This window comes from Geotrypetes seraphini, chromosome 2 (assembly GCF_902459505.1).
Source record: "Geotrypetes seraphini chromosome 2, aGeoSer1.1, whole genome shotgun sequence".
NCBI classification, from domain to species: Eukaryota; Metazoa; Chordata; class Amphibia; order Gymnophiona; family Dermophiidae; genus Geotrypetes; species Geotrypetes seraphini.
In genome coordinates this window covers 345,286,462-345,299,892 of record NC_047085.1, presented here as the reverse complement: position 1 = coordinate 345,299,892, position 13,431 = coordinate 345,286,462, and the positions used below count along the sequence as shown (strand labels likewise).

The following is a 13,431-nucleotide window of genomic DNA, read 5'->3' as shown; positions in this document are numbered from 1 at the left end:
TTACAACAAGGAAATTTTCATAACTTTAAGTGGTGTGTAATTAATAGAAAAATGGCATTTAATCATGACAAAAAGATGTTAATGGCTCCCATATTTGTTATAAAATTTTTATAATTTCCATTCTGTACCGCCAGTGATCTTTCCATTCTATATAGGTGACACAACGAATTCCACCAGAAATTAAAATTAAGTCTACTGTGGTCTTTCCAGTTATTAGTAATATATAATATTAGTAATATGCATCTCTGAATTATCAGGCACTTGAGCACAAGCTGTTTGGCTCCGTCACGGCTTGGCCAGGCTTAATAATGGGCTGGCTACATGGTCCTCTCCCCATCGCAACGTGAGGTTTTCCAAGGTTGAGGCTCAGTCCAACATCAGTCTGACTGGACGCCCAAAGACTAAGTTCGTCATGCGAACCTGTGAGGCAGAGTTCTTCTCCATTTGTCCCAGCTGCACTCCTAAGCTGAAGCAGGCAGGCACATGGCACAATGAGTAAGGCTATTACAACCTATGGGGAAAATCGGGGGGGGGGGAGGGTTGCAGGATAGGTTTCCTCCATTTCTAAAACCCCTTTACCTGCATTTTATGTAACTCAGGGGAGTCCCCATGGCCCAATTTTGGTGAGATTTTGCTGGCGGTGGCCATCTTCAATTTTAAATTATCTTTTTTTTTCTAAGGCCTCCATCTGCCTCTAAACCCTTTGATTTTTACTTAAAATCGATAGGGATGGACCCCTCAGCCTTTCTACCTCTGTATCATGCCAGGTTTGCACTGGATGGCTGCCAAGGAGCGTCCATGTTCCGTGAACAGTGGAGCACACAGGGGAGGAGCAGGAGCCTTAGGTTCAGCCTCCTCTGAGTCATCCAGGGCTGGGGATCCTCAGAGGGTTTGATCCCAGGGGAGGTTTAGATCAGCCACATGGAGCAACACACCACAGTGATACCTGATAAACTGCATAGAAAGAATACCACACAGAACAGGAAATCTAGAAACAGAAACCTCACAAAAAAACACCTGTAGGAATCTGAGGACCATTATTTGCAAAAGAACCAATCCTCCATCAATCCAAATACTGATACCATGCTGCTATATAAATGTAAGATCCGTTTGCAATAAAACCATTCTGATTCGGGGCATGATAATAGAATCTGACCTAGAAATAATGTTTATTACAAAGACATGGCTAAAAACTAACCAAGACCCACTAGCTCTAGAGTCTAGAGCTATGCCCAGCAGGCTACAGGATGATACAAGCAAATAGACAGGAAAAACGGAGGAGGAATAGCAATGATATACAATACTCCCCCGATATTCGTGGGGAGTTCTGTTCCAGGAACCCCTGCGAATTCACGGGAGAGCACTGTACCAAAGTTTCCTAAAAATAGAAAAAGTTATTTTGCTAGTTGAACCACTAGTTGAACCAAAGATAGAATGCCTACTATACCAACTAAAAGGTGACCCGAAACGATACAAGAGCCTATAAGTCACAAAGTATACTATAGACCTCCTGGACCCTGGTCAAAAAGTGTTTCAAAGCTATATAAGTTTATATCCAATTCTTCCTTAATTCTATTAGGAGACTTTAATCTACCTCTGCAAAACAACTTACTGTATATACTCGAATATAAACTGAGGTATCCTGTCTTCCCTCCAAAAAGGGTGAAAAAAGGTTGACTTGAATATAAACCAAAGTTAGAAATTTGTTTGTTTTATTTATACCCCGCTCTTATCCAAAAATGTAAAATTACATATAACAGACAAGTCGAATCAACGACAAACATATTTACAAAACAGGAAAACCAATCCAGACCAGTACCCTACTGTCACCAATATCTACTCTTCCTCATTTCTTCAATCTCAGACCCTGTATTTCATCTGACAAAACAGATGCCTTTTAAGTAATCTCTTGAAATTCTGTATATTCTGCCGTTGGTAAATATACTCAGGAAGGTTATTCCATTGCCTGGGCCCAATGCAATGGAAAATACTATCTCTAGATGATGTTAACTTCAGATCTCTTACAGATAGAATATGCAGATCAAAATGTTCTGCAGACCAAAGCAAGCAAGGCAGAGCACATGGCAGGATACTCTGGAGGAGTTGTTTGAGGGTCAAATTGTGTAAACATATGTAAACGATTAACAATAACTTATAACGTAAATTTGGGTTATGTGAGCCAATCTATAAAGACTGTTCACCCTCCTTCCCCATCAGCTATCTCGTAAGTCACTAAACATAATACAAATATCTGAGATGCATATATCCCAAAGCTAACATATTCACAACAAGGCCTCCCTGCATAGGAAAACACAACTACAAACTTAAATAAATATAGACAAAAAATCAAACTTAAATCTCAAGAAGCCATATGCAGTTCAACACCAAAGAAAGAGAAACAGCACTCTACACTTTGGAAAATAAAAAGAAAGCAGTATAAATTTGCTGTAAAAGTGCATTTTCTGTTCATGAAATAAAAAATAAAATTCTTTTTTCCTACCTTTATTGTCTGACCATTTTATTTATGTTTATCCCAGTTTCCTGCTTTCTTCTGTCTTTTTTTAATTTTGTTTCCAGGGTCTGCAGTCTATCTGCCTCTTTTCTCCTTCCTGTCTTCACTACCTCTCCTACATCCATCTTTGATTTTAATCTATTCCTTTCAGTTTTCCTCCATTTATTTTTCTGCATCTCTATCTCCTTCTATTTACAGCTTTCCATCTCCCATAGAAACATGATGGCAGATAAAAGGCCAAATGGCCCATCTAGTCTGCAGTAACCATTATCTCTTCCGGGAGACTGTTCCACGCATCTACCACCCTTTCTGTAAAAAAGTATTTCCTTAGATTACTCCTGAGCCTATCACCTAAACTTCATCCAATGCCCTCTCATTCCAGAGTTTCCTTTCAAATGAAAGAGACTCGACTTATGTGCATTTATATCACGTAGCTATTTAAATGTTCTATCATATCTTCTCTCTCCCGCCTTTCCTCCAAACTGTATAGATCGAGATCTATTAGTCTGTCCCCATACACCTCATGACAAAGACTACGCACTATTTTAGAAGCCTTTCTCTGGACAGACTCCATCCTTTTTATATCTTTTTGAAGGTGCGGCCTCCAAAATTGTACACAATATTCTAAATGAAGCCTCACCAAAGGGGCAACAATACCTCCTTTTTCCTACTGGCCATATCTCTCCCTATGCACCCTAGCATCCTCCTAGCTTTTGCCGTCATCTTTTCAACCTGTTTGACCACCTTAAGATCATCACTTACAATCACACCCAAGTCCTGCTCTTCTGCGTGCACATAAGTTCTTCACCCCCTAACTACCATTCCCTTGGGTTTTTACAGCCCAAATGCATGACCTTGCATTTCTTAACATTAAATTTTAGCTGCCAAATTTCAGACCATTAAGCTTCAACAGGTCTTTCTTCATGTTATTCACACCATCCTGGGTATCTACTGTATTGCAGATTTTGGTATCATCTGCAAAAAGGCAAATCTTATCGGACAGCCCTTCAACAATATCATTTATAAAAATGTTAAAAAGAACATTCCTTGAGGCACACCACTGGTAACATCCCTTTCCTCAGAGCAATCTCCATTGATCAATGAACTGGTAATTCCATCGACTAGGGTCATGCCCAATAGCCAAGCAAGACCAGCCACGGCTCAGGAATCAGTATTCACCAAATGAATGGAAGGTGAATTGAATCATTATCTTGGTCAAAGAAAACCTGAAATCTGGTGAACTGGCATAGAACTTCACAGTCCTGTGGTATATAATGTCTTAGGCCCCCTTAGGGCAATGGCTCTTGGGGTAACCTATGGCAGACCTATGGGGTCAATTGGGGCCTCATAGGAATAGTTAGGAAAAAGGCACGTGAGCATAAAATCACACACCACCAGTATTTCAGTTCTTGTCCCTTTATTATCCTCAGGGGAAAACAAGGCTTATGGCTCCTAAGCCAAAAATATAATGTTCAGCAGAAAAAGACAACTTCAGATTCAGCTCAGCAGGGAACAAAAACAAATAAAAATTCAAAAAAAAAAACAAAAAACTTCTCCGTTCAATCACCAAACCTCTCGGGAACAGTTCCCTTGGAAAGTTTAGGGCAGTTCTAGGCTTCAGCGAGCCTGTAGTTCATAAGCTGAACAGTTTCCTATTTAACAGTGCAATAATCAATTCTTCTTTGATATGAGATAGGCTTATATGGCAGCTTGCTTAATCCAGCTTAGTGTTAGGACACTGGTTGCCAGCAGTTTAACTGCTGGTGAAGAGTGACTCTGGATGGAAAATGTTTAAATAAAAATATCCCACTTAAACCCACCACTGAAGCAAAGCAGAGTTTCCTCATTCTTCCTGCTATAAATGGGCAGAATTGCCCCACCCCCACTCGCACACAATGGGGGAAAACAAAACAGCACAGGAAAAAACCCAAGAGCAAATTTTCTGTGTTTCTGTTAATCCTGTAGACTTTGAAAAGGGGTTACCAGCTTAACAGTCATTTTCAAAAATAGTCCCACAACAAAGAACACAGCTTGCAAAAGCTCTTCCCTTTCTCATGGCTGCTTGTTGGCTCTAACAGAGCAACATACCTCCATTTCATCAGATTCTCCACCTGGCCCTATATCCATAAGTTGCTCACTCTGAGCTCCCATCTCCGGAAGCATTTAAAAGGTGGTTTAAACTCAGAAAAGGAATGAGTGTCAGGCTGTTCTGTGTATGCTTCTGGAACAGTGGTCTCAAACTTGCGGCCCGGGGGCCACATGTGGCCCGCCAGGTACTATTTTGTGGCCCTCGGAATGTTTATCATAATCACAAAAGTAAAATAAAACAGTTTCTTGATCGTATGTCTCTTTAGCTATAAATGACAATATTATTATTAAGACTTAGCCAAAAGGAAAGATTTATAAACTATAAAAAGAGTTTTACCTCTTGAAAAATTGTCATTTCTTTAATAAGATATTAACTATTTTTTCTGAGGCCCTCCAAGTACCTACAAATCCAAAATGTGGCCCTGCAAAGGGTTTGAGTTTGAGACCACTGTTCTGGAGGGACATAGCTAGCAGGCATAGACTGAGTATCACAATAAGCAAATTGTAATGTAATTGATGGATTTTTTTTCTATGTTGATACCGTTGGGCTTAAAAGAGCGCTGTAGCTTATCAGTAGGATTTTATGCCTGCCTTCAGCTGCAACACTCCTGCAATGGAGGGCTATGTCAGAAGACCTTAAGGAAAAGCTAGCCTCTTATGATGGTAGAATGCTTTAGCAGAAGACAGCTAGTGACTATTTGTATAATGATTTTAGGGGGGGTCGGAAATCATCAGTGGGCACTAGGCAATTTAGCATACGCTAACAATTAACATGAACTAAACACTAAGATGTCCATACCAGAGTACCCCTCTAGTTCTCTAGTTCAGTGTCTCTCAAACATTTTAGCTCTGGCACACTAAATGGAGCAAATGTTTTTCATGGCACATTATAATTGAAATTATAAGATTGCAAAACCAACAAAAAAATTCAAATTGAGAATGATTTAGTTAAAGTTCTTTAAACTATGTAACAACGGTGAAACAAAAGTAGATAGAATAGAATTGCTAATCAATTCAATGGATGTGCTTGTTTTTGAGTGCAAATTAACTCAAAACACGGCTCAATAGTCAACAAGCAAACATGCATTCACCATTCACCATCTGCAGTCATTTTCTTTTTTTCAATTTAATTTTTGTCAGAACTGAAAATCTAAGGGCTCCTTTTACTAAGCTGCGCTAGGGTTTTTAGCGCGTGCAGAAAATTAGCGTGTGCAAACCCCTGCGCTAAATGAAAAAACTAACGCCAGCTCTATGGTGGCATTACTGTCTAGCGTGCGCGGCATTGTAGCACACGGTAAAACCGCTAGTTCACCTTAGTAAAAGGAGCCCTAAGTTTGCAAAGATAAGAAGATCCAAACTGTAACAAAGGCTCTATTGCTTTGTTACTCAAGTTAGGATAACTATTGCATAAAAAATAAAATTAAAATTTCTTGCCATTAGTTTTCAAGGACCAATCAATGTCAAAGAATGATGCTTGTCTGGGCAGTTGTATCCTTACACACACAGATTCTCATAACATTGACAGCCGTACATCGCATGTACGGCTGTCAATGTTATGAGAATCTGTGTGTATTCTAGTGTATACTTATGAAGGGAATTTTAATAAATAAAGTAAAATTCTGGAATTTCTCCTGGCACACAGTTTGAGAGACACTGCTCTAGTTCAGGAACAAATGCATGAGTCTAATATTTTGCACAGCTTAGTTTAAGACCTTAGTTTCATGAAATGGTTGGCTGGGGACATGTTTCAAAATTGGACCACTTGACATGGAATGACCCTAATGGCAGCTAATTGTGAACTGGCAAAAGCATACAATAGAGAAACCCAAATGAGCCTCTGCGCTGGCAAGATTTTATGAGAAACTGCAAAACGTATACATATTTTGTGATTTGACAACAAAGAAAAAAGGACACCTGGAGAAATTTAAGAGGATATTGAGACTGTATAAAGTATGGAAGGACACAAATGACTCAAAGATTGGAGATAATGCTTTGGAGTTAAGTGTTGCTAGTGCAGAAAATGTTAGCAAAGAGACATTTGATGTTTGTACCTTGGGGAGGAAGAGAGGGAAGTGGGTGAGCAGTAATGGATCAAATTTGATTATGTTGAGACTAAGGAGGCAAGGGGAGTTACTGTTGAATTGTCATAGTATAAAACTTAAAAAAGAATAAGTATGTGGTGTTATACTAACTTTTCATGGGTAAGGAAAAATGTTATCAATGACTTTCTGTAAGTGCTCAGTAAAGTGGGGAGAAGAGAAATAACCTGTGGCCACCATGGTCGGGCCAGGTCCCCAGCAAAGGGAAAAACCTGGCTCAGACCATAGATAAGATTTTTGCGCCCTTTATGTGGTTGGTAGGAAGAAAAAAACAGACACTGGATTCAGTTCAAAAAGAGTCACCGGGTTTATACAAAGAAAAAAAACACAAGAGCAGGGAAAGGAATAATAGTGACCAGCCTGTGTTTTAGGAGCCCTCCCTCCCTAGTTGGTGAATCTCCTGACTTTCTCCTTTCTCCTTTCTTTCTGGCTGGGTTAAAGCCCGGTTTTCTGCTTGGTGCAAAGGCTGAGTGCTGGCTTAGACGTGACAGGTGTTTGCCTGTCACACCACTCAGCAGCAGTTTACAGACAGTACAATCATCAGAAATGTCCTCATTTTGCTTTTATTTTTTGTCACTCTATTGTAGTTAAAACCAAGTTTCCCCCTTTTTTTTCTGGTTGTTTCTCTGTGATACGCAGCTGATGCCCTTCCTGGTGTCCTGAGGTGGCAAGTACGTCTCTGGTCCTTGGTGAACAAGCTCATCCAATCCAGGAGTTCCGGGACTGCACCTGCTCCCCACCTTCTAAGTGAGAAAGAGAAAGCTGCAGCTAAGGAGATCTGGAAGAGAAAGAATTTTTGCGTGTCTGAGGTTAACTTGTGTCTACATTAATTTGTGAAAAATAGCAGTAGTGGCAAATTAGCTTGAGATTTGCATTTTCATTGCTAAAGAGTGAGGGAAAGATCTACAACTCTCCAGAGACAAAGATGAGAGACATGAATCGGCTGTAAATCCTCTCCCCTCCTCACACATCTCTCTTATTTGTGATAAAGGTTCACGCTTTGTTTCTCATTGATAAACTCTTTGAGGGTAATTTTATAACATGATGTCCAGGTAAACAGGGCAGGAATATGCCTATTTTGTAAAGACACATAAATGCCTGTGTGTCTTTTATAAAACATTAGCACACATTCTTCAGAGATAACAGCTTGGTTATGGCCATTAACTTTTACGCCTGCTTGGGAGCAAGCCTAAATGTTGGCATGTATTTGTTTAAATATGTGTGTAAAGTGTGACTCCTTGATCCACCTAAGCTCCTCAAATGAGCACAGCTGCTGTACCAGCATGCATCAGCTTGCAGTGCACCTAAATTTAGACTATCTAATTTTATAAAAAGGCTTACATGAGTAAAACACATTTTAAGCATGAAAAAAAGTTTATGACAACAGTGGATGCTCAGCTTTCTTGGTGACTAATGACAGCATGCTGCTCTTAACAGTGACAACCAAAATTTTTTTTTTTTTAAACCCTGGAATTGGAGCATGAAAAGTTGTGGTCCATATTAAAATCTGAGAGGCTCATCTGGTCCCAGGTTTGTCCCCACTGTTTTTTTAGGGAAGTTAATATAGCAAGTTCCTGCAAGTATGGGGTAAACCTAGGACTGCATCAACTTGTCAATAGTAAAAGAACTAAGCTGGAAACCGTACAATATGTAGCGCGATACAAACAGGAAAGACATTTGCTTTGTGTGTTTCAGATAGACTTTAGTCTGTTTGGCTGACTGTTAATACCATAATTAATACCATCACTTTAAGTTGCAATTAGGCCTTCTACTTTTCAGTTATAAGTGGAAAACCTGATAATAAAGCCCCAGTGGTTTATAGTTATAACCAAAAAAAACCCAAACCTACCAGTTGTCCTGTTATGGCAATCCAGTGATATTTGGATGACTTTATCAGATTAGGATCAACTTCATTTTTCTTCCTTCTATCCCCAGAAGTGAAACGTTTGGCAGACATATCATTTCTCTATCTCTTTACTTAGCCACCTTTCTCATTTTTGTAGTTTAAAGCTGGCAGCTGCAGTGCCTTGGGCTGTTTACTCTTTCCCTGCAGCCTTGCTTTGAGTGTTGTGCTTTTGATGTTGTGATGTGCAAATTGAGTCTAGACCAGTGTTCTTCAACCTTTTTACACCTATGGACCGGTGAAAATAAAATAATTATTTTGTGGACTGGCAAACTACTAAGACTGAAATTTAAAAAAATGTTTCCGCCCTGTCCACACGAGCTCGGTCCCTGCAAACCATCTGATCCCATCTGCACAAGCCTCAGTTATAATTTTATATCGAACGTATTTTATTAAAGTATAAAAAGAAAAATATTCTGTACAATTATCATTTTATAAATACAAATAATACAGAGCAAGAATCAACAAAACCCCTGTCTCCTCTCCCCTTCACATATATCCCCTCTACTATCAAGAAAACTGAATAAGCCAAATTATTACAGAATGCTACACAGAAATATCATGCTAACAGAATACCGCAATCACACATGACAGGAACAGTGTTAGGGGAGTGCAACTAGGGCAACTGCCCCCTTGTCAGAGAGAGCCCTAAGCCAGCTGGAAGCTGAAGAAGCACTGCCTGGGCTTTGCAGTCCCCAGTTATGTCTAATACCAGCTCTGGCAGGATACATAGTTCAAATCTGATATATTCTAATCACAAAATAGAAATAAAATTATTTTTTCCACCTTTTGTTGTCTCTGTTTTCATCTTCTTTTCACTCTCTTCCTTTCAGCATCTGCCCCTTCCAAGGTCTTCCCTCTCCCCCTTCCATATGGTATCTACCTTCTTTCTATGCCCCTCTCCATCCAGCCTATGCCCCCTTTCTCCTTTTTACATGATTCATTACAGCTTCACTGCTCTCTTCATTTTTATCTCTCCTACACCACCAGATCTAGTATCTTTGTTTCTCTCTCCTTATTTCTCTGCTGACCCCCTTCCCAGCATTAATCTTTCTCTACTTTCTCATTCCTGTCTCTCCCCTTTCCCTCATCTGATCTCTCCATTCCACCCTGACCCCTTCCCCTCCTCTAATCTTCCTGCCAGCTGTTTCCTTCCTTTTTTCCTCCTCCCATGTCCAGCAGTACCCCTTCTCCCTTCCCTCCTCCCCCTATCCAACAGTAACTCTCTTCCCTTTCCCCTCCCAGTAGCATCTCTCCTCCCTTCCTCCAGGTCCAGTAGCAGCTCTCCCTTTATCCAGCAGCTTCCCAGCCTCCAACAGTGGCTTCCTCCCCTTCCATCCCAGCAGCAATCAGTACTTGCCTGCAGCAGCGATTTGCTTAGGTAGCCTTTGGGTCCTTTGATGGGTCACGCTGCCTCTGAGGAAAGAGGAAGTTGCATCATCAGAGGCGGGTCGCAACCCATCAAAGGACCCAAGGCTGCCGAAGTGAATCACTGCTGCAGTCAAGTACTGAGAGCTGCTGGGAGGGGAATGGAGGGGAGGAAGCTACTATCGGAGGCTCTCGCTGGCCCTGCACAAGACCGGCAGGAATTTTGCGCACCAATCTCACCGGCCCTGTGCGGACTGGCAGGAATTTTCTGCAGACCGGTACAGGTCCACGGATCAGCATTTGAAGAACACTCATCTAGACTATAGGCGAGAAAAAGTTTGGTTTATTCCCTATAATATAGAATTTGAGGGCTATCAGGTTTAAACTACAACATTGAGAAAAGTAATCAGTGAGGAGAAGGGGAAATGCTCTGTTCACCATGGCTGCTGCTTGCAGTAGATTCCAGTTGACCTATTCTCTGTTGTAAATGTTGTAAGCAGAAAGGAAAATGACAGTGGGATCAGTGAGCCAAAAGTGAGACGAGAGAATGGTGGTACTAGAGAGGGTAAGACACAGAGAAAGGGATGGGGAGATACAGTGACGAGTAGCAAGATTGGTAGGGGTTGTGGAGAAAGGAGCTAGGGAGGGAGAAAGAGGAAGGTTGGTGGGAATGGGCTTTGGGAGAGACTAAGACAAATTTTTTTCCCGTGTCATTTTCTACATGCAACTAAGGGTGCTGAGGCTGCAGCCCGCATCACTAGGCTACTTCTCCATTAAGTTTCAAGTTTATTAAAATTTGATGAAACGCTAATCATAAATGCTAAGCGTTTAACAATTAAAAATGGGGAACAATTAACATACTTGTTAATGACGAGACATAACTTACATAAAAACAAGAGGAGAGTGGGGGACTTAAGTAAGGCTTTTGATAGTGTCCCACACTGTAGATTATTGAACAAGATGAGCTTGCTGGGACTAGGAGAAACATTAACTGCATGGGTTAAGGACTGGCTCAGTGGCAGACTTCAAAGGGTGGTAGTAAATGGTACTCCCTCCGAAACTTCGGAGGTGTTCAGTGGAGTACCGCAGGGCTCGGTCCTGGGTCCAATCCTATTTAATATCTTCGTGAGGGATCTGCCTCAGGGACTTCAGGGTAAAATTGCATTATTTGCCAATGATGCTAAATTATGCAATGTAGTGGGTGGAGGTACCATACCCGATACTATGACACAGGACCTACTTTTACTGGAGCAATGGTCTACTATTTGACAGCTGAGCTTTAATGCCAAGAAGTGTAAAGTTATGCACCTTGGTAGCGGAAACCCTTGCAGAACTACACTGTGAATGGTGAGACCTTAACTAGAACTGTTACAGAACGGGACCTGGGAGTAATCATTAGTGAAGATATGAAGGCTGCCAATCAAGTGGAGAAAGCGTCATCCAAGGCTAGACAAATACTGGGTTGCATCTGGAGAAGTTTTGTCAGCCAAAAGCCCAAAGTGGTAATGCCGCTTTACAGGTCCATGGTGAGACCACATCTGGAATACTGTGTTTAATTTTGGAGGCCACATTATCAAAAGGATGTGCTGAGAATAGAGTCAGTTCAGAGATTGGCCACTAGGATGGTCTCAGGACTCAAGGATCTCCCATATGAAGAACGCCTTAGGTAAGTTGCAGCTATATTCTCTCGAGGAACGCAGAGAGAGGGGAGACATGATAGAGATGTTCAAATATGTTACTGGCTTTATGGAGGTGGAAGAAGACATATTTTTCCTTACAGGACCTACGGCGACAAGAGGGCATCCACTAAAAATCAGGGGTGGGAGATTTCATGGTGACACTAGGAAGTATTTCTTCACCGAAAGGGTGGTTGATCTTTGGAATGATCTTCCACTTCAGGTAGTAGAGGCCAACAACGTGCTCGATTTTAAGAATAAATGGGATAAACATGTGGGTTCACTTCGAGGACGTGCTTAGGGGGGTGGGTTATTCGAGTGGGCAGATTTGTTGGGCCGAAGGCCCTTTTCTGCCGTCATACTCTGTTTCTATATGTTTCTATAAGGTTAAAGACAAGAGGGCAGTGAGGGAAATCATGTTAAAAGTTGAATGGGATCAATACAGATATCAGCTAGGGCAGACCCTGAGATCATTTAGTATTCATATGCATCTTTAAAGAGGATGCATTTAAGGTTTTCCTTAAATTTATCTAAATTTATTTAAATACCAGAATGCAGCTTATTTGAGACAAGGTGTAATGCCATTATGGCTTATTGTATAACAGTTGAGAAAAGAAGAAGTAATACATTTTAACATAATATTGCATGGAGTGAGTGTACAGATTATTGAACTCTGAAGTGCTGTAGATATCTAGTTTCCAGACCACATTAGTGTGTTTAAATATATTTATTGATTTTCAAATCATATAATCAAGAATACCTTGTACAGAAAGCAAATTAGCAATTCTAGATAAAGCAAGAAACATTCCAATAACATTAAATCATATATTAACTAAAATGCTCAAGTCCTCTAAATTGGATCCAAGATTTCTTATAAAATAAAGCCAAAATTAAAGAATTGAACTTAATGTACACTCTTTCATAAAGTTAGCTGGAAGGCTGATTGCTGGGATTAACCTATAGTCATAGAGCTTATGATTTTTCTACCTCCAATCGGGAGAGCGCTAAAAAAGAAGTCAACTGATTAGGCTCAAAGAAAACATATTTAACTGATCGGTGATGGACTATACATTTACAAGGGTGTCGCAAATAAAAAGTAGCACCCAAAGATATAACACCTGGCTTCAACAAAAGAAATTCACGACGACGCCTTTGCGTCTCTCGTGATAAATCAGGAAATACCTGGACTTTACAACCCATAAATTCTTTCTGTCTATTTTTAAAGAACAGTTTTAACAACCATACTTTATCAATAGAGAGAGCTACTGTTATAATCAAAGTACTCGGTTCTACAACCTCTTTATCTGATTTTTCCAATAACTCTGATACATCCAATAGTCCTTGATCCGACGGCTTTTTTGGTAATTTAGTCTTATTAGGTAAATAATAGACTCGTGATAAAGGAGGTAATGAATCTTCTGAGGCCCCCAAAACTTCAAGAAAATATCTTTTAAACATTTCTCTAGGAGGTGTCAGTGGAAGCTTAGGAAAATTAATGATTCTTAAGTTATTGTATCTAGAGTTATTTTCTAAGTTCTCCATTTTTCTTCTAAGATTGATATTGTCTTTCATTAAAGATTCCTGTAATTGTTTGGATGATTTAATGTCCTGTTCAAGCTTTTGAACCGAGAAATTAGAGGCAGTCATATCCTTTTTCAAATCTTTAAGTTCAGTAGAATGTTGAGATAATTTCCCCTCAATTAACTGAAGTTTGGGACTTATGGTCTTCACTAGTCCGGCCATAAGATCCCATAGTGAGTCCAGAGTTACTTCTGAGGGTTTTTC

General features: G+C 40.3%; 1 protein-coding gene and 1 long non-coding RNA gene across 8 annotated transcripts in view; one reads left to right on the top strand and one right to left on the bottom strand.

Annotated features, from left to right (window-relative positions):
* The window catches only part of LARS2 (leucyl-tRNA synthetase 2, mitochondrial), a 201,403-nt gene that overhangs the window by 155,982 nt on the left and 31,990 nt on the right, over positions 1-13,431 (top strand). For 4 of the 5 annotated variants that reach the window (XM_033930320.1, XM_033930317.1, XM_033930318.1 and 1 more), the window contains one exon: positions 7,339-7,508. In XM_033930320.1, the coding sequence (XP_033786211.1) occupies positions 7,339-7,508 (170 nt within the window). The remainder of the gene's footprint in view (positions 1-7,338; positions 7,509-13,431) is intronic. The other variant, XR_004538050.1, reaches the window with a different exon arrangement.
* LOC117353868 overlaps positions 7,342-13,431 on the bottom strand; it is a 44,277-nt gene continuing 38,187 nt past the window's right edge. For all 3 annotated transcript variants that reach the window (XR_004538051.1, XR_004538053.1, XR_004538052.1), the window contains 2 exons: positions 8,549-8,830; positions 7,342-7,477 (listed from right to left, as the gene is read on the bottom strand). This is a non-coding gene — a long non-coding RNA (uncharacterized LOC117353868). The remainder of the gene's footprint in view (positions 7,478-8,548; positions 8,831-13,431) is intronic.